This window comes from Stegostoma tigrinum, chromosome 3 (assembly GCF_030684315.1).
Source record: "Stegostoma tigrinum isolate sSteTig4 chromosome 3, sSteTig4.hap1, whole genome shotgun sequence".
Classification (NCBI taxonomy): Eukaryota; Metazoa; Chordata; class Chondrichthyes; order Orectolobiformes; family Stegostomatidae; genus Stegostoma; species Stegostoma tigrinum.
This window is the reverse complement of record NC_081356.1, coordinates 39,352,199-39,376,891: the sequence shown is the minus strand read 5'-3', so window position 1 is coordinate 39,376,891 and position 24,693 is coordinate 39,352,199. Positions and strand designations below refer to the sequence as shown.

General features: G+C 41.2%; 1 protein-coding gene across 6 annotated transcripts in view; it reads right to left on the bottom strand.

The window, feature by feature from the left end:
* Nucleotides 1-24,693, bottom strand: part of LOC125450808 (tyrosine-protein kinase JAK2-like) — a 242,818-nt gene that overhangs the window by 73,173 nt on the left and 144,952 nt on the right. For all 6 annotated transcript variants that reach the window (XM_048527020.2, XM_059644500.1, XM_059644501.1 and 3 more), the window contains 2 exons: nt 21,982-22,127; nt 20,827-21,148 (listed from right to left, as the gene is read on the bottom strand). In XM_048527020.2, coding sequence (XP_048382977.1) covers nt 20,827-21,148; nt 21,982-22,127 — 468 coding nt within the window. The remainder of the gene's footprint in view (nt 1-20,826; nt 21,149-21,981; nt 22,128-24,693) is intronic.

Genomic DNA, 24,693 nt, shown 5'->3' with positions numbered 1-24,693 from the left:
AGTACCAATTGCTTTTGTGCAAGGTTCATTCTGTTCAATTGATTATCATGACAGTGGTTGGTTGCAGTAAATTTCTCCCTACCTGCAGTAGTTTTTAGGAACAAGTTAAAATGCAGGCAAAATTTTAGTACTTCATTTTTTCAAATCCGTTATTCCAAATCTTCACTGCCAGTAAAATGCAGTATCGCTCTGCTCATCTCAAATTTCACATCTATCTCCATCTCTATATCCTCTTGCTAAACATTGTGTTTCAAGAGCATTGTAGGCTCTTACAATGCCTAGGTTGTGCTCTCAAAGTCAGAGCCTAAAATTCTCCAACTTTCTCTTCCTTTTCAAGCTTTCTCGAGCCTCATGCTCTCCTTGCTCTCATTTTCTGGCCTGTAATCCATGTTTCATTTCCGGTAAAGGAAGGTGCTCTGGGACACGTAATAACACATGCTAAAACAAGATGCTGCTGGATGATTCATCCCTGGTTCTTGATTCGGTGCAAGTTAAGTTTGATGGAAGTACTCTCCTATCATAGTATTTCCTATTTTATCAAAGGAAGTAATGAACTCTGCGTAAACCCCATTTAGAGGAAAAGATCAGCTCTTCACTCGGCTCTCTTTCCAATCAAAGGTGGTCACATTAAAACAGGCGGCAGGATTATCCATTTGATGTCAAAGTCAAATGGAAGTTCTGAGCCACTGATTTTTTTTACTGGATTGGCCATTAGCAGTTACAGGATGGCTGCGGGAGAGAGGGGGCAAATCCATCTGAAGGCACTCGCTCAAGACTTTTAAGTCTTAAAATGAGGAATAGCCTCATTTGTGGTGGGGACACTACAATAATCTCGTTTGAAGAAGTTGCCAGAAAGTGCACAAGGACCGTTAGAGCAGAGGTGTCTGTGCTTTGTTTTCTCTTGTGCTGCTGACACTAAGGGAAGGTGCATTTTCTCTATTCTCGCTGACCCCAGTAGTGGCATTTTTGTACATACCAGACAAAGGGTGTTGAGTGCAAAACCATATTCCCTTATTCACATCTACCATGCCCTCTCTAAAGTTATAAACAGCTCAATGAACTGCAACATCAATTTCAAGAGCAGAATCTCATCTTCCATCTTGGCATTCTGCAGTGTCTGATCTAAACATCCCCTTGAACAACTTTGAATTGTACTCTCCATTTGTCGTGCTGTATTTTCTCCAATAATACTTCATTGATTTCATTGCTCACTTGAAAGGTCCAGGGTTGACTGAGTTTGACTGTGTTGACTGTTGTGCAATATTCAGAAATACTCACTTTCCAATTTAAAAAAAATCATTCACATATTGTGAAACTAACTGGGTGTGGTCTTGTGACAACATTTGACATTTTCTAACTCTTGAAATACACAAATTGGTCTGCTATCATTTATTGGCTTCAGCCACCACAGCAATCACCATTTCATGTCAGTTGAAGATTCATATTACGGCATTCGATCTTTACAGGGTTTTCAGCATCACCACACCTTCATTATTTCTGTCAATGTAGTTGCTTCTTCTAAAATTGTCCATGCTTAACTACAGTGGCTGGACAAGAATATATATTAATCAAGGTTAGAGTCCAAAAGTAAATTCTTTCTTATTCAGCAATTCCTTTTTACATTAATAAACTCAATTCTTTGGATTGTTTAGTGAGAAATAACATAGTATTCTTGGAGCCAATATTTTGCAAAAAACTGGTCCTGAATTGGTGACTCTACACATCTGGTCAAAAATCGCAGTTGGAAGTGAACCAGGCTGTGCTGGAAGATGATTAAAAAACCTCAATGGATGGCATCCTCGCTTGTAACCTGTGATAAACTGGTGCAAGTGTAGATGATGTTTGTGCTGAACCAGGGCAGGAAAACTAGAGGACATAATAATAAGACAAGGAAACCACAAACCACACAGCTTAAAGGGACTTGCACAGTCTTCATCAAGTGCTCAGCCTTTGTCTCATCTGATACGAGCACTGCTGAAAATAATAACTGAAAATAATATTGCGACAGAAATGACATACAATCTTTCTCCTACACCGACAATTCCTAACAGCACTGTGGGTGTACACACATCCCAGTGACTGCAGTGGTTTTAAGGCGGCAGCTCGCCACCACTTTGTCTGGCCCAATAAACAATGGAGTAATAATGTTTGGCCCGGCTAGCAACACCCACAGCCTGTGAACCAAAATAAAAATCTAAGACACTTGCTAAAAATGGTTTTCATAAATACCACATAACTCAAACTACTTCAGCCCAAGTGCAATTAAGCTATCGGCCACAGGGAACCACCTTGTAAAATAATACAGATGCAAATAAGAGCCTCTGTTAGCAAAAAAGCAAGCTACACATTTCGGATTCAACAGATATCGAGAAAGTCAGAGGGAAGTGGTTGGTGCAGCACTTGAATAACAAAGTTGGCCAGATTATATTGGAAGCAAACATGAAAAAAAAACTGACTCCTCAAAGCCTGTCCACCATCTACAAGGTACAAGTCAGGAATACTCCCCACTTGTCTGGATGGGTGCAGCCCCAACAACACTCAAGAAGCTTGACACCATCCAGAAAAGGCTGCCCGCTTGATTGGCACTACATCCACAAGTATCCACTCCCTTCACCACCGACACTCAGTAGCAGGAGTGTGTACCATCTACAATATGCACTGCAGAAATTCAAAGATCCTCAGACAGCATGCTCCAAACCCACGACTACTAGAAAGACAAGGGCAGCAGTATGAGAACACCACCACCTCCAAGTTCCCCTCCAAGTCACTCACAATCATGACTTGGAAACACATCACCATTCCTTCACTGTCGCTGGGTCAAAATCCCGGAATTCCCTCCCTAATGGCATCGTGGGTCGAATCACTGCAGTCCTCCTGCTGTGGGTTAAGGAGGCAGCTCACCACCACCTTCTCAAGGGCAATTAGGGATGGGCAAGAAATGCTGGCCAGCCAGCGATGCTCACATTGCACAAAAGAGAAAAAAAATTATTCATGTCATAATATTGAGAGTTACGTAGAATTTTTAGAAGAGGTTTGAGCTTCCTAAGAACTGAACCATTCAAACTAAAATACAAAATTATATTCTATTCTTTCCATTCAAACTTATTGCAAAAGTCTATTTAGAAATATTCCACTTTTTGAGAAATTCCTTCTGCAGCTAATGTATTTGGAGCAAAACTAAAGTCAATATTTTATCTGGCACGTGATTCAAGGGATTCTTCAACAAATGCCTAGTTGAATTCAAATCCGAACATGCCAAACAGACATGTTTGCATACACTCAATGGATGTTAATTCTTTTAAATAGTATTTGGGGTTGATGGAAAAGCCAGCAAATTTGTTGGTCATCTGTAATGCCCCCCTCACCTGAGTGGTTTACAAGTCACTAGAGTAATTAGGGGGCAATTAACATGCAACCACATTGCTGTGGTTCTACAGTCGCCAAACAAAGTGGGGAGCGGGGGGGGCGGATTTCCTCAGTGAACCTGATGAGTTTTTGTGACAACTGATAACAGTTTTATTGGGCAGAACCCTGACTAAGTGAGTTGCGTCGAGAAGTTGGAGGGTTATCCACCATGAGGACTAATGAGTTCTCACAGCACAATGGACCAAGTTTGTTTCATTAGTTACCTACCCAGAGCATAAAGCATCTCTAATGTCCGATTTCTGCTCCAACTTGCTACACGCCATTCTCAAAGCTCACAACTCACCGAAATCAGCAGCAATGCTTGCTCCTGCACCTGGACAAGCACTCCATTCTGGCATTGCCCCTCACTGTCCTGACACAGCAACCCCAAAGCCACACTGCCCACAGCACATAACCTGCTTGACTGATATTCCCTTGTACTTACTGCCCCATTCTCTCACCTTATTGTACCTAACCACCAAGCCAAACACTTCACTTGCCAATAGCTACATCCCATCTAACCATCCTCTAAGTTATTGCTACTCTGACCCCAATACCCACTGGAGATTCAAGCCTATCACTGCCCCTTAGGAGAACATAATGTACAATCATTTGGACAAATACAAACAAACTTTTATTTGCAGAAGTCAAATATGAACAAAAACAAAATCAGAGGCTGATGTTGTCCTCACAATGCAAACAAAATTTCAGCATCATGACCATAGGTTAATTTACAGTCAATGATTATGTGTTGCACGCAGCTCGCATCTACTGAAACTAAGAGATTCTGTCTGGTTTGTAATACCCAACACAAACTGAGGTCATCAACTTTGTCTTTTGCAATGTGCATCTCCTTCTTCTTGGAAGTGGTGCAAGTCCATGTTTCCTAAACAGCCTCCTAGTGTATCAGAGAGGTGCCATGATGGTTATGATGGATTGGCAGACACTAAATGTCACTGACGAAAAGGTGGACTCCACTGGTGCCTGTGGATTGTGCCTCAAGAATGAGGTTATTCACAGCAAGTGGCAATCTGAATCTGCTGGCTACATGCTTTGGTTTGTTTGCTGAATTTTGCCAACCTCAAGCTCATTTGGCAAGTTGACTCAGATAGGAGGCTGGGTCAGATAGGAGGCTTATAACGAGCTGGGTTGTTCTGTTAAACCATCAATCCCAGATTTCACAAAGTGATTACAAATTCCGTCTACTGCCAAAGTGGGATTTGGACTCATTTCTCTTAACTATTAGACTAGAGCCATCGAGTTATTAGTCCAATGAGATTACCATAACCTCCTGCCCCTCTATCTCTATTGCCAGTATGCAAAATACAATAGTTTAATTTCAGCCCCAAAGCAATTTCAGACATGTCTCTCAAAAGGGTATCAAAAAGGATGATCTCAAACAGCATTGCATCAACTATTGAACCAAACTGATCATTTATACAATTTATGAATGATTTCTTCATGCTGTCAAAAAAATGGTAGTTTATATGCTGTTTTCCCAAACAATTCCATCACTTATATCTAACATATCATCATTTTAAGCAGGACAGAAAATTTAGATGGCCAAAAGTGTGAAACTGATTTTAGAAATAAAGTTGGTTTGACATAGATAACTTCAGCAGAACAAAAAAAAACTCAGTTTATTTCAAATCTAAGTATGTGAAACATAAAAACACATAAAATAAGTGCAGAAATAGGCTATTCAATATGGTCATGATTGATCGTCGAACTCAGTAACTTGAGCCTGCTTTCTGCCCATATGCTTTAAATCCTTTAGCCCTCAGAATTACATTGAACTCTTTCTTGAAAACAATTGAATATCATACTGTCAAATATTTAGTGAATCATATTCAGCATTAATTAACAAAAAGTAAAGATGCCTCCAAATTACTCAGTAAAATCTCATGAAACAAGAACATGAATTTGTTTTAGCATTGGAGGAAAATGAGGGAAACTAAAAATACCAGGGAACAGCAATTGGCTATTCATAAAAGAAACAAGGATTGTGTTCAAAATTAAGTCAACATCGATTCAGTGTGGGGGGAGGAGCTGAGTAGATCTGTCAATTTATGGTGGATGTCTATTTTGAAGCTAGATAATACACTGGTAATGACAGAGAGGCTGGATTTTGTATTTGTAATGATGGTGGTATCTGTCAGCTGTCGTTTCTCCACTGCAAAATGACAGATCTGTGGGATGCACATATGCAGAATTACACAGAAATCCAGGAGTTGTGATTCTGTCCTCATCCAGGAAATTTACCCTGCAATCAATGGGAAGTCTCTGAATTCTTGAGTATTTCAACTCCTATGCTCTTAAACACATTGTAAAAATCTTGAAAAAAGGTGCAATGTGTTGAATGAAATGTAATTTGGCTTTTAACTTCCACAATAACTTTATAATTAGGCTGAACGCTCCTAAATTGAAGCAGCTAATTTTATCTTTCTGAAATGTCAAATATCTTTGCAATGTTAAAGAAAAGCTTTGATCCTAAAGTCCTAAAATGTTTTTTTAAAATTTCAGCTTCTATCCTAATTTAGTGGCAACAATTTAATGCTTACCAATTTAGGGATAGGCTGAAGGGAGACTAATGATACCTAGGCACATGGAGAGAATGAGAGATATTGGTATTGAGACTAATGATGTGCCAGAATCTAATTGAATGGACATGGAAGCTCAATGGGTCTGCGACCTTCTTTTGTTCTCACGTTCCTACGTCAAGGTTCCTTTTGACTTGATACCAGATTTAAACTGAAATTGGGGAGTAATCTCACTAAGTACAGCTGGATCATTGAGGGCAACTTTCTTAGGAGGCTAGTAGCAAGCAATCTCATTTCAGCACAATTCACCGCAAAATGCACACCATTACATATCAAAGTTGAAAATGTGCAGATTGGTGATTTTGAAAATGAAGCCTGCCTTATTAAAACTGAGACAACGAGAGCTTTCATTTAAAAGAGAAATAAGCATAAATAATGGCTCAAATACCTACTGCTCCGATAGCTGCTCTCTATGGATATTAAATATCACATCAGTATACTGTAATAACCATAGGCTTATTCTCTCCCTAGAGAGGCATGACTGGTGGTGAGTTCAATCTGAGGGTCACCACTCCTTAGGCAAGGAGGGAGATTGAGAAAATGGGACCTCTGTGGTAGCCTTAGCTAGTATGAGATTTTAACACATGCTACTAGTATAACTGCATCGCAAACCAACCAACTGAGCTAAGTGACCCCATCTTATGGTCTGGGAGGACTATGGCAACTTAGCCTTAGAGTAATAACACTCAAAGTAGGCACAGACTCTAACGTGAAGATTGAAATTTTGGGGCTTTATCAGGTTATTTTTAGGGTTGGGAAATTTATTGAGAAAATTCCCTTAGTCGGTTCAGCTGTGGTTATTCCTTTGCTTCAGCAGATTAAACAAATCAGTAAGCACACAACAGTAAACATCTACATTGTTCACTTGACCATTTTCCTTTAACAACTTGAAGCGAAATAACGGGGATTTTAGAGTGATCAACTATATTGGTTGGAGTACCCACTGTTTTCCAGTCACTGATGGCCCCAAGGCAACTAGCTGACACCTCAAACTGCTTCTCAGCAGCACTCAGACATGGTCAAAACTACAGCTGAGTCAGCCAGTCAGAGCTTCGCTCCCCAAAGTCCTCAAACTTTTTGATGCCCATGCTGTGGCAAACCCAGGGTTAAATCTGCATCACTAGCTTAAAACTATGGATTGTCCAAGAGAATGTTCCCTTGACACCATCAACTCCCTAGAGAGTCCTTAATGAATACTCTTCTTCAGTATTCACAACTGAGAGGCAGCTAGTTGTAGAGGAGGACAGTGTGAAACAGACTGGCAGGCTAGAGGAGGAAGACGTTAGTAAGGAAGATGAACTAGAAATTTTGAGGAACTTAAAGATAGATAAATCTCCCGGGCCTGATGGGATTTATCTAACGATTTTATGGGAAGCGAGGGAAGAGATTGCAGGGCCTTTGCTGATAATCTTTCTGTCTCCACTGTCCAAGGATATAGTGCTGGAACATTGGAGAGTGGCAAATGTCATTCTCTGGTTCAAGAAGGGGAATAGGGATAACCCTGGAAATTAAAGGGCAGTTAGTATTATTTCAGTGGTGGTCAAATTATTGGAAGAGGCTTTGAGAAACAGGATTTATGATCACTTCGATTGGTACAGTTTGATTCATGATAGTCAGCATGGATTTGTGATGGGTAAATCATACCTCACAAACCTTACTGAATTCTTTACCAAGTGAGGACGAAAAGATCATCGCCAAAGGCCCTGCCATCTCTTCCCTTGCTCCCCATAGAATCCTTGCATAAATCCCATCAGGCCTGGGGGACTTAGCTATCTTCAACTCCCTCAAAATTCCTTGTACATCTCCCTTACTAACATTGACCGCCTCTAACCTACCATCATATTTCACACTGTCTTCCTCTATAACTAAGTCCCTCTCAGTTGTGAAAACTGAAGTATTCATTAAGGACCTCTCCTATCTCTTTACACTCCGTGCACAAATTCCCTTTACAATTCTTGATCGGCCGTACTCTTTCTCTGGTCATTCTCTTATTCCTCATGTACGTGTAAAAAGCTTTGGAGTTTTCCTTGATCCTATCTGCCAAGGTTTTCTCATGCTCTCCTAAGTCCTTTCTTCATGCTCCTTCCTGGATGACTTGTATCCCTCTAAAGCCTTTCCCGTTCCTTGTTTCCTAAACCTTACACAAGCATCCTTCTTCCTCTTAACCAGTCATTCGACCTCTCGAGAACCAAGGCTCCCTCACTCGACCGCATCTTCTCTGCCTGCTTGGGACAAACTTATCGAGCACATGCAGTATGCACTCCTTAAACAATCTCCACATTTCAATAGTGCTCTTCCCTGACAGCACCTGTTCCCATTTTATGTTACCCAATTCTTGCCTAACAGAATTGTAATTACCCTTCCCCCAATTATAAACCTTACCCTGCTATATGTTCTCAACCTTTTCCATCAGTACTATAAAAGTAACAGAGTTATCATCACTACCACCAAAATGCTCTCCTACCAACAGGTCTAAACACTTGGCCCGGTTAGTTGCCAAGCTCCAAATCCAAAGTGGCCTCTCCTTGTGTTAGTCTATCTACATACTGTGTCAGGAATCCTTCCTGAACGCACTGGGCAAAATCCACTCCATCTAAACTATTACAAATAAACTAAAACATTCAATATTTGGAAAGTTGAAGTCACCCATGACTACAACCCTGTGACTTCTGCACCTTTCCAGTATCTGCCTCCCCATCCGCTCCTCCACTTCTCTGCCACTATTAAGGGGTCTGTAGAATTCCCCCAACAAAGTGACTGCTCCTTTCTTGTTCTAGACCTCAACCCAAACCTACTCTGTAGACATATCATTTTCAAAATACCTTTCAACAGCTGCTATACTAGCCTTGACGAGCAATGCCACTCCCCTGCCTCTTTTTCCACCCTCCGTATTTCTTTTAAAGCATCTGAATCCCAGAACTTCCAACAACCATTCCTCTCCCTGAGTTACCCAAGTTTCTGTAATGGCCACAACATCATAGTTCCATGTATCGACCCATGCTCCAAGTTCATCCGCCTTATTTCTGATACTTCTAGCATTGAAGTATACACACCTCAAACCATCCCTGTCCACAATTACGCTCCATCAACCACATTTCTTCATAAACAACCTCACTCTCTATTGTGTCTGTTGGGAGGCTGAATACCTCGTGCTCTGAATTCCAAATCCTGCTCCCCACCCCCTGCCAATCCCGTTTAAACCATATAGGGGAGACATTAGAGGTAGGTTCTTTACTCAGAGAGTGGTAGGGGCTTGAATGCATTGCCGGAGAGGATAGTAGCATCGGCCTCATTAGGGGATTTAAGTGGCTATCATACTAACATCCATATGCCTATCCAAGGTAGGGGCGAAGGTTAGATAGGCCTTAAGTTTATGTTAAAAGTTCGGCACAACATCATGGGCCGATGGGCCTGTACGGTGCTGTACTGTTCTATGTTCTATTATGTTTTGTCCAAATTCTACATGGCAACTTCCCAATAACTGTGCAGGGAATCGACTGATTTCAAGTATCCATATTAAAGATTTAATTAAAAGCACAATTTTGAATAGACGGATTCCATTCTCTGACTGAATTGGTTGAACCAAAGGGTATTGTTCCATGCTGCTTGACTCTTGACTCTATAACAGCTTGATGACTGGCAAGAGTGCACACTTTTACTGCTCAGGGTCACATCAAATCGTGACCCTGGAGCAGACAGCCGAGTGAGTAGCAAGTATGTGAGTGCATTGGGTCCACAGAATATCACATGAATATTCAAAGGGTTCCTGCAAACCCATTCCGGGCGACATTAAAAATTATATACTGCACAAAGAACATAAGCTTTGAACTGATTCTGCACAACATGCTTTTATATTTGAAAAAAAATCATAGGATGTGGGTACATTAATGGCCCTGGAGAAGGTGTTAGCGAAGAAGCTTTTAGAATTACTGACACAGGCAACCAGCTTGTAACTGATGTCCATTTCAAGCCCACCGACTCCCACAACTACCTAGAATACACCTCCTCCCACCCACCCTCCTGCAAAAATTCCATCCCCTATTCCCAATTCCTCCGCCACATCTGCTCCCACGATGAGGCGTTCCACTTCCACATATCCCAGATGTCCAAGTTCTTCAAGGACTGCAACTTTCGCCGCACAGTGATCGAGAACGCCCTTGACCGCGTCTCCCGCATTTCCCGCAACACATCCCTCGCACCCCGCCCCCGCCACCACCGCCCAAAGAGGATCCCCCTCATTCTCGCACACCACCCTACCAACCTCCGGATACAACGCATCATCCTCCGACACTTCCGCCATCTACAATCCGACCCCACCACCCAAGATATTTTTCCATCCCCACCCTTGTCTGCTTTCTGGAGAGACCACTCTGTCCGTGACTCCCTTGTTCGCTCCACACTGCCCTCCAACCCCAACACACCCGGCACCTTCCCCTGCAACCGCAGGAAATGCTACACTTGCCCCCACACATCCTCCCTCACGCCTATCCCAGGCCCCAAGATGACTTTCCATATTAAGCAGAGGTTCACCTGCACATCTGCCAATGTGGTATACTGCATCCATTGTACCCGGTGTGGCTTCCTCTACATTGGGGAAACCAAGCGGAGGTTTGGGGACCGCTATACAGAACACCTCCGCTCGGTTTGCAATAAACAACTGCACTTCCCAGTCGCAAACCATTTCCACTCCCCCTCCCATTCTTTAGATGACATGTCCATCACGGGCCTCCAGCAGTGCCACAATGATGCCACCCGAAGGCTGCAGGAACAGAAACTCATATTCCGCTTGGGAGCCCTGTAGCCCAATGGTATCAATGTGGACTTCACCAGCTTCAAAATCTCCCCTTCCCCCACCGCATCCCTAAACCAGCCCAGTTCGTCCCCTCCACCCACTGCATCCCAAAACCAGTCCAACCTGTCTCTGCCTCCCTAACCTGTTCTTCCTCTCACCCATCCCTTCCTCCCACCCCTAGCCGCACCTCCATCTCCTACCTACTAACCTCATCCCACCTCCTTGACCTGTCCGTCTTCCCTGGACTGACCTATCCCCTCCCCACCTATACTCTCCTCTCCACCTATCTTGTTTTCTCTCCATCTTCGGTCCGCCTCCCCCTCTCTCCCTATTTATTCCAGAACCCTCTCCCCATCCCCCTCTCTGAAGAAGGGTCTAGGCCCGAAACGTCAGCTTTTGTGCTCCTGAGATGCTGCTGGGCCTGCTGTGTTCATCCAGCCTCTCATTTTATTACCTTCAAGTGTACATATTGACACAGTAAATAGGAACAGGAGTAGTACATTTGGTCCTGGAGTCTGCTGCAAATCAAATGGGCTACATCGTTCTGGCCGATGTCAGGCTTCCTAAGCGCAGTGGATGTAATTATTAATTAATTACTCTTAGGATAGTGATTACAATTTACACATCAACTTGCACACAGTGTTCAAAAAAATCTGATGTGATTCTGAATTTGAATGGTTCTACAGGTCTTCAATTAGTTCATCACTTTTTATTGGTTCATACCTGTACGTATTTCCTCTAATTCATGAGGCATTTCAAACAATTTAATATTAAATTATATGTTCTAGAGGTGTCTATTTACAAGTTTTTATTTCAGCATCAATACAAACACACACCCACTGCTTTTACATGTTTTGGAACAAAACGTGCTTTCAGTGGATGATTTTTCCCTTTCTTCATAGCTAACTCTCCCTATTCATTCTTTCGTGTATACTTGCCTCGCCTCACACCTTCAACTTTTCTTTGTCATCTTTCCTGTTATTGTATATTCACTTCAGCTGTCTGTACAGCCTGCACGCGCGTCTGTCTGTCTGCGCGCGCGTGGGGGAGGGAAAATGAAGTATCAAGTAAGACTTGATTCAATATTTGTATTTTCACTTTAGTGTCAAAGGGTCATGAGTTCAAGGCCTCCTCCAAAAGGTCTTGAGCATTTAACTCAGATTGACTCTTCAGTGCACTGTGCAGATGCTGTCTTTCAGATGAGATTTTATACTAACATCCAAAACGGTGATGCGTATTCTAGCTGATATTTATCTGCACTACTATTTTAAAAAAATACAATGCTTGGGCATGACCTTGTTGCTTGTGGACTTTTGCTTTGCCATCCTTACTTCAACAGTATGTCATTGGTTGTAAATTGTTTTGGGACATTCTGTGATCATGAAAATCAAACTGATGCCCTTTTTTTGGGAGATATTAAGAATTGCCGATGCTGGAGTCAGGGATAATACTGCGTGGAGCTGGAGGAACACAGCAGGCCAGGCAGCATTAGAGGATCAAGAAAGCTGATGTTTCAGGTCAGGACCCTTCTTCAGAAATGGGAAAGAACGGGGCTCTGAAATAAAGAGAGAGGAGGGGTGGGCTGGGGCTGGGGCTGGGGAAGGCTGAATTTCTGAAGAAGGGTCCTGACCCGAAACGTCAGCTTTCCTGATCCTCTGATGCTGCCTGACCTGCTGAGTCCCTCCATCTCCACACTGTTTATTGACACTACATCTCAAAACGTTCTATTCACACCATCTTAAATGACATTTGCTGCCTGTAAGGTAAAAAAAAAATACCCAGCCACCTAAAGCCTGGACAATATTCAACCCATTTGAAAATATTTCACTGGAACAAACCAGCAGTTCAAGCAATTGGGTAGCACCGCAAGAGAGAGTGTCTCTTGTCCCAATTAGAATGATCAAAAGCTGAACCAGGCCATTTCTGTTCCGCTTCCACGAGCCACCAAGCACAATAATTGCACCACAATTTTGGAATCTAGGTTTATTCCAAATGACAGTCCTCTGTGGATTCCTCCACGCTGCAAACCAACCACAGTTTTAGAGGTCAACAGACAATTTGTTCCCTTCCTATGCTAGCTCCATTCCAGCTCTGCTATGTTATCTTGTGCCTGTCAAAGAGATAGGATTTGGACTGAGACCTTGTGGCCCATAGAATCATGGAATCCCTGCAGCATGGAAGCAGATCATTCAGCCCAGAAGCAGATCATTCAGCCTATCAAATCCAGTTGACCCTCCAAAGAACAACCCATCCAGACCTGACCTAACCCTCCACCCTAGCCTATCCCTGTAACCCTGCATTTCCCATGACTAATCCATCTAGCTTACACATCCTTAGGCAATATGGGCAATTTAGCGTGGCCATTCCACATAATCCGCACATCTTTGAAGGGAGAAAATCCATGCACAGACTGAGAATGTGTGAAACCACACAGGTATTTGCGGGCAATGGGAAGGTTGTGAGAGGCAGCAGTGCTAAGCATAGAAGCCACTGTGCCACCCACAATCATAGAATACCTACAATGTAGAAAGCAGGCCATTTGGCCAATTGAGTCCACACCACTACTACGAACAGCATCCCAGCCAAGCCAACCTCCAATGCTCCAACTGTAACTCTATTTCCCATGGAAACCATAAGACCCGAAGGAAACCCACACGGACACAGAGAGATGTGCAAACTCCCAAGGCTGGAATTGAACCCTGGTTCCAGGCACCGTGAGGCAGCAGCACTAACCACACAGCCAACATGTTGCCCCAGAGGAAGGGGCTTACACCGCACCACATAAAGCCCTCCTTTATATACGACATTGTAATTTTAACCTGTTATTACACATCTCTGGAGCAAGGAGGATTTGAATCCAGGCCTTTGGGTCAGAGGCAGGGACACTAGCATGGTGCCACAAGTGCTAAAATGTCTACATTTTGTGTTCATGACAATCAGCTGACAACAGCTGTCATCTGTCACACTGTGGCACAGCTCTGTCCAAGCAAATAACTCTCGTCTAATTCTGCAATTCTAATTCATCTTCCTTCAGATGAAGATAATATTAAAAATTTAAGATAAATAGATGGCATCTTTGTGGAACATCACATTCAACATGCTCCATTTGTGTATTGGCAAGAAAATCTGAAATTGGAGGTTCCGGACATGGCCATTTCTCAGTCTGCACTGTTATGTATGGGGAAAGTACAGAGATGTTCGGGGTTACTCCACAGAAAGGGAAATGACTGTCAATGAGTCATCCTAAGGTGCTGTTGCACACTCACTGATAAGCACAAATGAAGTTGCAAGCCTTTTGATGGAACAGAACTTAAGAGTTGCAATGAGCTCAGAAAAGGGGACAATTGCAAAGAAAAAACTAAGAATGTAATACACAAACCACTTACTCGAGGAAATTTTGGTACAGGTCTATTTAAAAAAGTAGTAAATAGCAAAGAAGAGGGGGCAACAGAAGACAAGCACCGAGGTTCCAACTTATCCAAAAGTGAAAGGGTATGCCTTAGATGAAAGATTTAAATCATAACCTCGATATCTGTTAATTTCTGAACTGAATTGAATTGAATAATTTATTACGGCTTGTATTCAATGTAAAAATTCAGTGAAAAGTGTGGACCTTCGTCGTACATTCTTTGGCACTAATCACATTAACTTAGAATAATGTTAAAAAAAACTCAAGCCCAATTTTCCTTTCACGCATCCCTCAACCCACACCTTTCTTTTGCTTCACTGCTGCACCAGTCATGGGCCTTCTGCCCTTGCCCATATAAAGGAGGGCAGAATTCCTTCCCTAAAACACATTGGTGAATCTAATGCATTTTTGAAATAAATTGACAATGGTTATTGGCCATCATTGAGTAAGATTTTTATTTCAAATTTGTTTTGAAATTAAATTTCACCATCTTCCATGGTGGGACTTGAACTCATGTCCCCAGAATATTAGATTAGGGTTTTGGATTGCTAGTCCTGTAACTCTACCAATGCACAACAGCTGCCCCTACTACTTCCTGGTGCCTCCAGAGTTGCATTCTCAAATTCCTTTGCATGACACACTATCTTCCTTGAAACCAGTGGAGTTGGCATGCTTTTGATATTTCCTTTTCTGGCTATGTAGTTATTTTTGACCTATGTTTCTGAGAAGCACAATGAGATGTTTTCCTTTTAAAAGCAAGTTTTAGTAGCTGCAAGTTTAATCAAGTTGTTGATTTTTAAAAAAAAACATTACCTTTTGCTTGCACATTCAAACTCTCAGCTGCTGAGAAATCAAACAGAATTTTGAGAAAATGAATAGGAAAATTGGATAGCCAAATTGTAAATCATGGGAAGAGTGAGTATAAAATGCATGAGAAGAGAGATGTCAAGTGGCACAGGCAAGACTTGTCACCACAAGGTCTTGTTCCTTTATTTAGAGAGACATAAATAGAATCATCCTGGAAATGTACAGTTTTAAGCACAGAAATCATCAGATTACCAGGCACCTATAATTTACATGCTAATTGTCATGATTCCAGGAAAGGTTGCCTAAAGCTGTCAAAAGAACAGGTGTTAAATAAGGGGAAAAAAAAACTCATCTCAATTTCCTATCTGTCTCTGATGGTTAGAGATATACTAATTTTGTAAACCACTGAATGGAGCAAAGTGGCTAAACAGCATTAAAGTAGTTTCTGCAGCTATGTAACAAAATTATAGCCATTAACTCTTTCTCTTTAAATCTGAGGTTCAGAAAGTTAATCTGTGCCCTTCAGTTCAAGACACAATTGAAGCATTGATCACTTGAATGTTCAAACATCTTGGCTCGCAAGTCATGCAATTACTGAGACAGCACGGACCTTCACTGGATATTAATTTAATTGTATGCAGCTTATGGACATTTCCTGGGATTGCCCTTCAGGGCTTGTGGTGGAATGGTAGCACTTCTACCTCTGGGTCAGAAAGTCTGGATTCTAGCCCTACCTGCCACAGGATTGATTCATAACAACATTTGCTAAAAATTATGATGGGAACTTCTCGCACGCCACCTGTCCTTTTTGCGGTCCGGTGTTACCTGCATATACAGGTTGTTTCATTTGTATGTGGTTTATGCAGGATTGGAGCCCCCTTTTCATTACCTCAAGGGGATGCTCCTCAACCACTGGCTGCCCTTCAGCCTCCTATTCCTAAGCTTCAGCCATCACATGCAGAGGGAGCCACACAAATCAGATTGCCTCCTTGTAGGGCTGCTCCTGATCCTGGCTAAGTTGACTATTCAGGGGTGGTCATTAAACCCAACGCCCTACCTCTTCTTTGTGGTTATGGCTATATTTGGTGGTCATGGAGAGGGAATACACTATGTCCACTGGTACATTTGAGGTCTTCTGTGATGGGTGGGCACATCAGGGGCTGGAGAAGTGTGCTATTCCATTGGAAGGTTTTTGCTTGCCGTAAGAGAATAACTCTAAAAAGGTTTGTCTCCAGTATTACCTAGGAACATACAAACTCAAGAAATAAACTGCTGAAGGAGGCAATTCAGCCCTTTGAGCCTGCTGTGCCATTCAATACAATGACAGCTGATCTCATCTCTGTCTTAACACCACATTCCTGCCCGATCCTTATAACCCTTTAACACATTGCTAATTAAAAATCTGCCTCTTTCCTCTTTAAAATCACTGTGGCCCAGCAACTACCGCACCCTGGGGTGGTGAATTGCAAAAGTTCATACCCCTTTGAGAATAGCAATTTCTCATCATAGTTTTAAATCTGCTACTCTTATCTGAAAACTAATACCTCTTGCTCTAGATTGCTCAAAAACAAGGAAACATCCTCTCTGTCTACTTTGTCAATCCTCTTTAGCATCTTGTATACCTCAATTAAATTTCTTCTCATTCTTCTAAACTCCAGAGAAATATACCTAAACTACTCAATCTCTCTATAAAAGATTAACCCTTATCTCTGCAATCAATCTAGTGACGCTCCTCTGAACTGTTCCCAATGGAACTATATAATTATCCTTCACCAATCAGATAAAACAATTGAGTCTGAAACAAAGGGTAAACTTTTTTCAGAGAAGTCAGATGACCAGAATTAGTCATTAATCTAAACTTACTTCCTGATATTTCTAACTTCACATATGCAAATGAATTTATTGCAATTAGAAAGTGGAGGCAGGGACCTCAATTGTTAAGGGATTTCCAGACCACAAGTTTAATAATCTTAGCAGTTAAATCCTAGCAATGATGCTTCAGACAGCTAGTAAATTGCTTCATACAAGTGATTTCATTAACAGTAAAACTAAATGTTTAGTGTTTTGTCCTTTGGTGCAGCCCAAACACAAAGACATTCAACTTTCCCAGCTCATTTTTAACAAGCTCAGGAATAGCAATGGTTTCATTCTCACCTGCTTCAGGAAGCTGTTTAATGGTCACTTAACAACTTCACAGAAACACAAGAAACAGATTAATGCACGTCCTTTGTTTCAAATGAGGAAGGCTTTGTAATTGTCAAGAATAACAAATTTAGTGGATAAGATTAGGAGCCCACTCATTTAAAATTAAGAAAACTAAACTTCAAAACATTTTAGGAAATATATTTCAAATATGGTTTTGTAAACCAGGCAATGATGGCTTATTGGTCAGTGGAGAAAGAGGTCTGAACCCAATTACATTAAAAAGTCTGGACTCAGGAATTGGGGGTCTGTGTCAAACTTGCAGAGGATACCTCTAAGTAGAGTGTAGTTAATACAGATGAAGAAGGTGGCAAAAAAAGGAACACATCAAAAGCATGCAAAATGGGAATATAATTGACAAAGACATTTCAATATAGATGAATACGTCTCAGCACATAAACGACAATTAAAGATGCTACATACTACATAAATAGAATCATTCTGTGGAGGCCCTTCAGTCCAGCGAGTCTGTACTGCCAAAACTACACCAAATCTACATGAGCCCAACATTCCAGAGCATTAAAGGCTATGGGCTAGAAAGTGATGACAAGTGCTCATCCAAATACTTTCTAAAGCTTGTGAAGTTACCACCTCTACTACCCTCAGGCAGTGTCTTCCAAACTTCCATCATCCTCTGTTGAAAACATTTTTCTTCAACAGCCCTCTAAACCTTGTGCCTTTCACCCCTCAACTTTCTCTGCTGCAAAGAAAAAATTCAAATCTACTCACTGGAATTTAGAAAAATGAGGGGTGATCTTATTGAAACATATTGCATTTTCAAGGGGCTTGACAGGGTAAATGCTGAGACAAGGTAAGCCCTCCTGGGGAGTCTAGGACCAGTAGGTATAGTCACAGGATAGAAGGCTCACCAATTTAAAACTGAGATGAGGAGGAAATTTTATCTCAGATGTTGAAGTGCCTTTGGAACCCTTGCCACAGAGCACTAAGGGGGCAGGTATGTGTACATTTAAGGCTGAGACATATAGATTCTTCATTAGTAAGGGAATCAAGGGTTACAGGGAAAAGTGGTCATGAGGAATATTGGATCAGCTTCGGCACAGGAGGCTGGAGGGACTGAATAGCTTACTCCTGTTCTTATTTCTTATGGTATTTAGCAACACGTCTTCATAGATGAAAATGAGGGCTTGAAATGGGTAGAGTGTTTCAGATCTGGAGGTTAAAATAAACAAATCGTTTAAAGTAAAAGCATTTGGGTTAATTTCTAGAGGATGAGAATTCAGAAGTGGGCATGTTTAAGTGAGTTATGGGATTACTGGAAACGAGCCATGTTGGACTGGAAACGCTCACTTTGTTTCTCTCTGTACACATGCTGCCAAACTTGCTGATCTTCACCAGCTTTTTAGTTTTTGTTTGAAGCCAAGGAGATTTTCTTGAAACCTTGGTTAAATGCCACTTAGCATACTCTGTACAGCTGGGACTGCTGATTATAAAACAAAAGGATATTAAGCCATTGAAAAAGGAGCAAAGGTGATTCATATGGATGACACTCAAACTGAAAGTACATACTTATTAGGAAAAGTTGAACTGGATCAGTTTCACTGCTTTAGCAAAGGGAAGACAGAGGAGTGACCCAAGAAAGGCCTTGAAAATGATCATAGAATTTTTTCAGCATTGCAGGAAACCACTCAGTCCATCGAGTCTGTGTGCCCTTTTTAAAAGAGCTACTCAGCTACTGTCTTTCTTCCACTTTTGCTTTGTAACCCTGCAATTTCTTTCTATTCAAGGGTGTGCAGGTCAGGTGGATTGGCTATGCTAAAACTGCCTGTGGTATCTTGCCGGGTTAGCCGTGGGAAATGCAGAGTTACAGGAATGCAAAGGGTCTGGATGGGATGCTCTCTGGCAGGTCAGTGTAGACTCAATGAGTCAAACGACCTGCTTCCACACTGCAGGGATTCTATCCAGCTAATTATACAATTCCCTCTTGAAAACCACAGTTGAATCTGCCTCCAACGCACACTCAGATTGCACATTCCAGATCCTAAGTACTCACTAGTCAGAAATGCTTTTTCTCATCTTTCCTCTGTTTATTTTCCAGTCACAAGCGGTCCGGATGCTCTGGTTCTGGACCCTCCTATCAATATGAGAAGTCTCTTCCTATCTATTTTGTCGAGACTCCTCATTATCTTGATTTTTCTAATCATGTCATCTCCCAGCCTTACCTCCTTGAAAGAGCACAGCTCCAGATACTTGAAGTTATCCAGATACTGGAAGCTCCCAGTCCCAGAGCTGTTCTCCTAAATCTTTTCTGGACACTCTTCAGAAGCATTCACATCCTTCTGAAATTGTGTTGGCCAAAACTGGGTACCTTAGTCCAGATAGAGGCTGAATCGGTGTTTTATAATGAATCACCAGAATGTCCAAAACGTTTGTACTCCGGATCGCTATTTATCAAGTTTTATTCACCACTCTCTCAATTGTCCTGTCATTTTCAACAATTTTTGCATGTGTATCCAAATCCCTTTGTTACTGCACCTGCTTTAGAACAATATCATTTATTTTCAATTGCCACTCTTCATTCTTCTTACTAAAATAGATCACTTCACACTCCAGGCATTAAACTTTATCTGCCAACTGTTTGTCCATTCTACTAGCCTGTCTGCATCCTTTTGGAGTTTTATCACAGACCTGCTCATAATACTTCCAAATTTTAAAATTGTGCAATTCAAGTCTAGGTCATTAATACTCATCAAGACAAGTAGTGGCCCTAATATCAACCACTGTGAACCTGACTATACATTAAACCGTACAGACTGAGAAACTATTCACCACTACTACATCACAATGAATGGAATTGATAGGCCAAACACACAGAACATATTTCTTCTTGAAAGAAACCCCAAAACTATAGCTCATCATTCCCTCTAATTATTTTTTTCAGTGATTTATTTGCGTACATGACACCATTAAAAATTTGCACAAGATTTTAAAGGATTGCATCTATACAACAACAAGAAGCAAAAGCTAAGATGAGGCACTGTCATAAATACAATATGGTTACAATAAATCCAATTGGGCACTCAGCACCAACTTGTTTATACAAAACTCGTTATGACAAGTAGCGCCATAGTTGAGGCAAATGGCATAAATGCATTTAAAATAGACACCCAAGGAAAGGATACAGAGATAGGGTTGAGTGAAAGAGGGTGGGGAGAAGGTGTATTTGGCCTAGAAACTAGTTGGGCCAAATGACTACATGCTACACTTTCAGGTGTAACACAGTGAGCCAGATGACAACAGCTGTGAGTGGCTTTAAAATAACAAGAAAACACAAGTTCAAATGAAATGGACAGCAACTCATGCAAAACAAGATTTGACTTCAACCAATGAATTTGACTTTTCAAGACTACATATAAACCAAGACCCACTAGATTTTTAAATCAACTGAATCTCAGGCAATGAAGTACAAAAAATGGTAATGTTTTACACAAACCTTCATAAACTGCGTGAGGCAACCAATTAAATAAATGTATTCAGTGAAGAAACCTGAAGAATTAAACCTTGTAACCCTTTTGCACTGAGTCTTTTAATACCTCAACTTTAAAAGATGCAAAACATTATAAGTGGAGTATTTAAATCATTATGGCTATTACCTGATCAGGTTGAGAATCCATGTCTTTACATTTTCCCTTCATCCACTGAATGCCTCCGTTTCCAGTTACAACAATCGTTGTAAATACAGCTTCTCCTGAAGGTCCTTGTACTGGCTCCTTCACTTCAAAATACTCCGAGAAAAAGGCAGGCTGAAGAGTTTCCATGTTAATCAAATATTTCAACTTCAAATCTCGGGCACTTGCATTGCACTGGCTGAACTGCCGGATAAACTGGTAAAATCGGAATCGAATCCGCTTCCTTGTTACGAAGTGGTAATTTTGGATCTGTAGACGAATATTTTTCGGCAAGAAGGATTTGTAACTGGAATTGAAACAATGCAGCAATTATTGGTACAAATATCAACCATCTCAAGTTACAAATTCTCTGAAAAATCTTCAACAGTTATATTGACTTTCGTCTACTGGCAAAAAACTCATCATCGTTTTTCAAGTCCAAAGTCCTAAAAGAATGGTCACTGTGTCAGACTAGGATGTTACTATAAAAGCTACAACTCACGAGAATCACATCATAACAAGTATTTGTTAGGGTTGCAACCCTGCTTCCAAGTCAGAAGGTGTATTGTTCGAATCGTGCTCTAGACACAATCTTGATGAGTACATTAGTATAGAGTTCTGGCTCAAGATTTGGGATTGATATTCAATGGATCCTTGTGGATCAATTCATATTGGGTTTGGGAAGTTTATGTTGTTTTTGTTTACCTGCACACTTAACTGGGGAAGAATTCCAGTGACCATATTTTTGGCTACATGTACGCACACACTGATTGCATAGAATTCAAATATGGGAAAGCACCTCTAAAGTTAAGCCACCAGAAAATCACAACTTACTCCTGCATACAGACTATCTACCTTTAGTATCTTAACTTTAAAAAAAACAAAAAGGTTGAGGACTAACAACAGTGAATGGGGAGGATCTGGAACACACACTGCCTGGGCACATGGTAATGGCAGATTCAATTGTGCTTTTTCACAGAAAATCCTGCAGGACCCTGGAGGAAGACAAGGGAATAAGACAAGGGCTGCCACAGACATGGGCTGATTGGCATCCTCCAGTGCTTTGACCATTTTAGTCTACCATTTTTTGCAAAGTTAATGGAATTGGAAGAAAGCAACTAAAAATGTTTAACACCTTACCTAGTCGAACGATAGATGTCCAAAGGTGACTGGTCCTTTTCCTTGGCTATTCTCATTATATCAAGCACGGCCATACCAAGGCATTCCTCTTGTGTTTCATGTGTAACTGGTATTTTTATCCATCCATTAATGAAGTCATCACGCCACTGTGAAAGAAAGATTTAATTAGAGGCACTCTCTTCATTCCATCATCAAGCTTCAACGTAGTCAAAACATTCCCATGTCTCTCCTTGGATGAGGTGTTGGCCTCCCAATAATGTCCCCACTAACTGGATTACATATTTTTGAAGTAGGACATGCAATATTCTGTCTTAGCAATAACGTACAATGCACTTATGCCCTTTTACCCCCGATCCATTCATGGTCATACAACACTTTCAACTATTTTAGTTGGATTTCATCTTATAAAATCAGTTAAGAAAAAGTTATGTTTTGTTGTTGCGATCATGATTCTTTTTCTTTCATTTTTCTCATTTTTAGTTTGGCACTGATTTGCAATTAGGAATTGCACATTTAAGATCATCTTGTTCAAAAAAAAAATTGATGGTTCCTGTTGGGAACTGGTTTGGAAAGGCAAGACAGGTTAATTACTGCTCAAAGAACAACATAAATGATCTGGCACCAAGATGTTGTTATGCTAGGAACTGGCAGTTAGTTGGATGTTGAATTGTTCAATCAAGAAACTGGTTTTGAACAACCAACCATACAGAATGTTGAAAAGGAAAGAGAAACCAAAATGTAAATGGATTTTGATTAGATTTTTAGGCAGGAGACGGCGCTGCTTTGGAAGCTGTGGGACTATGTTGTTTGGTTTTTATACTCTCTAGTTAGTCTCCAGTTACTGATTTGTTGAAAGTCCTGAGAAAGGAACTCCAGTCTTTAAGAATGTAAGAAAAATCTCTGGAGGTCTGGGGATGCTGATTGCATTGATTGGTGACTTCAGGATTCAAGCATGCACAATTCCTACATGCCTGCAATACAACCCATCAGAATTCATAAAGGTTTGGTATTCACTGTTGAAACAGCTGTCACACTGGCAACCTAAGATTCCTTCTGTTTTGTTTAATTTATTTCTTAACTCTGTCTGTCGGTATTCAAATAGGGCTTAGTGATTCAAGAATACTGGGTTTGGGTCATAGATGTTAGTTAAACTGTCTTGTAGTTCATCTGTGTTCTGCTAAAATCACATTGTTGACAATAAAATGTTGTTTAATTTATAAACTTGGTGCACAAGGTTAGTTATTTGTAAAGTCTGGTTGGGAACATTTGAGCAATTTTGAGGGTCATCAACCGTTTTAATTTCACTGTTGCAAATCCAGTGATGGGAGGCTGATTTGGTCTGGCTTACTGTGTGTCGTAACATAATAAATTTTTAGCTACCTCAATAATTCTGGAAAATAATTTAAAGGGTTTAACAGTGCTGTTCCAGAGTGGATGAAGCTCTTAAAGATGCAGTGAGGCCAATTCTTGACACCCAACCCCTCTCTACCCCAGGACTTTGGCATTGCTGAGGTTGGGAAAGTGGTGGAGAATTCCCAAATATACCAGAATAGGTTTCATCTGTTTTGCCAAAGCCATTCCCAATGTTACCCATTTTTGCCTCCTTCATTTTATTCATCACTAGCCAGTCAAGGAATCCCATGAATTGGTGAAGATATTTGACCTTTTCAGGGATGCTCTGAGGACACCTCTTGAAGTACTTCCACTGTCCCTTTGGGATCTTGACTTTTAAGTGCAGTAGCTGCTTTGGGCATCTTATGCTGCACATATCCTGGCCTGCAGAGATGGTTTTGACTGATTAATGCACTGGGCAAGCTGACTTAGGAGAGGAGGCAGAGGCTGGATCTTGCAAAAGCACTGCTGCTCATTTTATCTGGTGCTTCTCAGAACTCAATGTAGCTTACGCAATCCACTGAAGCATATGGAACGGGGGCAGCACTGCAAAGGCTGAAACCCGCTTTAGTTGAGGGTTGAAAGATGTCCCTTGTTTAGTTCTAAGAGCATGCAGGACATTCTTCTAGCCAGGGATGTCGTTGTGCTTCTTGCCTGATGAGCTTTGACCTTAGGAGAACAAGGGAAATTAACTCCCACAACTCCGACTGCACATGAAACGTTAAGTGGGCTGAAACAATTTCATCACAAGCTGCTACTTAGGTTAGTCTGCTCCCTCTCATACACTTAAAATTTGCAGCTAACAGATCAAAACTAATTTTGACTTTGTTGCTCTTACACAAATGACAGCAGTATTCGACAGCACAGTGGATCAGTGGCTAACTTTTTGGTTTTTGTACGTTCTCCATGTGTCTACATAGGTTTCTGCTGGATGCTCTGGTTTTGTCCCACAGTCCAAAGATGTGCAGGTTAAGTAGGTTAGCCATGGTAAAATGCAGGGTTGTGTGGTTAGGGTAGGGGCCTGGACCTGGGTGGGATGCTCTGCAGAGGATCAGTGCAGACTCTATGTGCCAAGTGGCCTCTTTCTGCATTGTAGGGTTTCTACAATGTATTCAATGACCTTCTATGATCTACTAACATGGCAGATAACTTACGGTGCCATTTTATTGGGATGTTTTCATCTCAATATACAAGAACACCACCATATTGTTTTTGAAGATCAGAACCACCAAACTCCAAGGTCTACAGAACAAATTAAGATTTGGTCACTCAGCAGCTTGGCACAATTCTGGATCAGTTCAGTGTTAGATTTAACCAGAC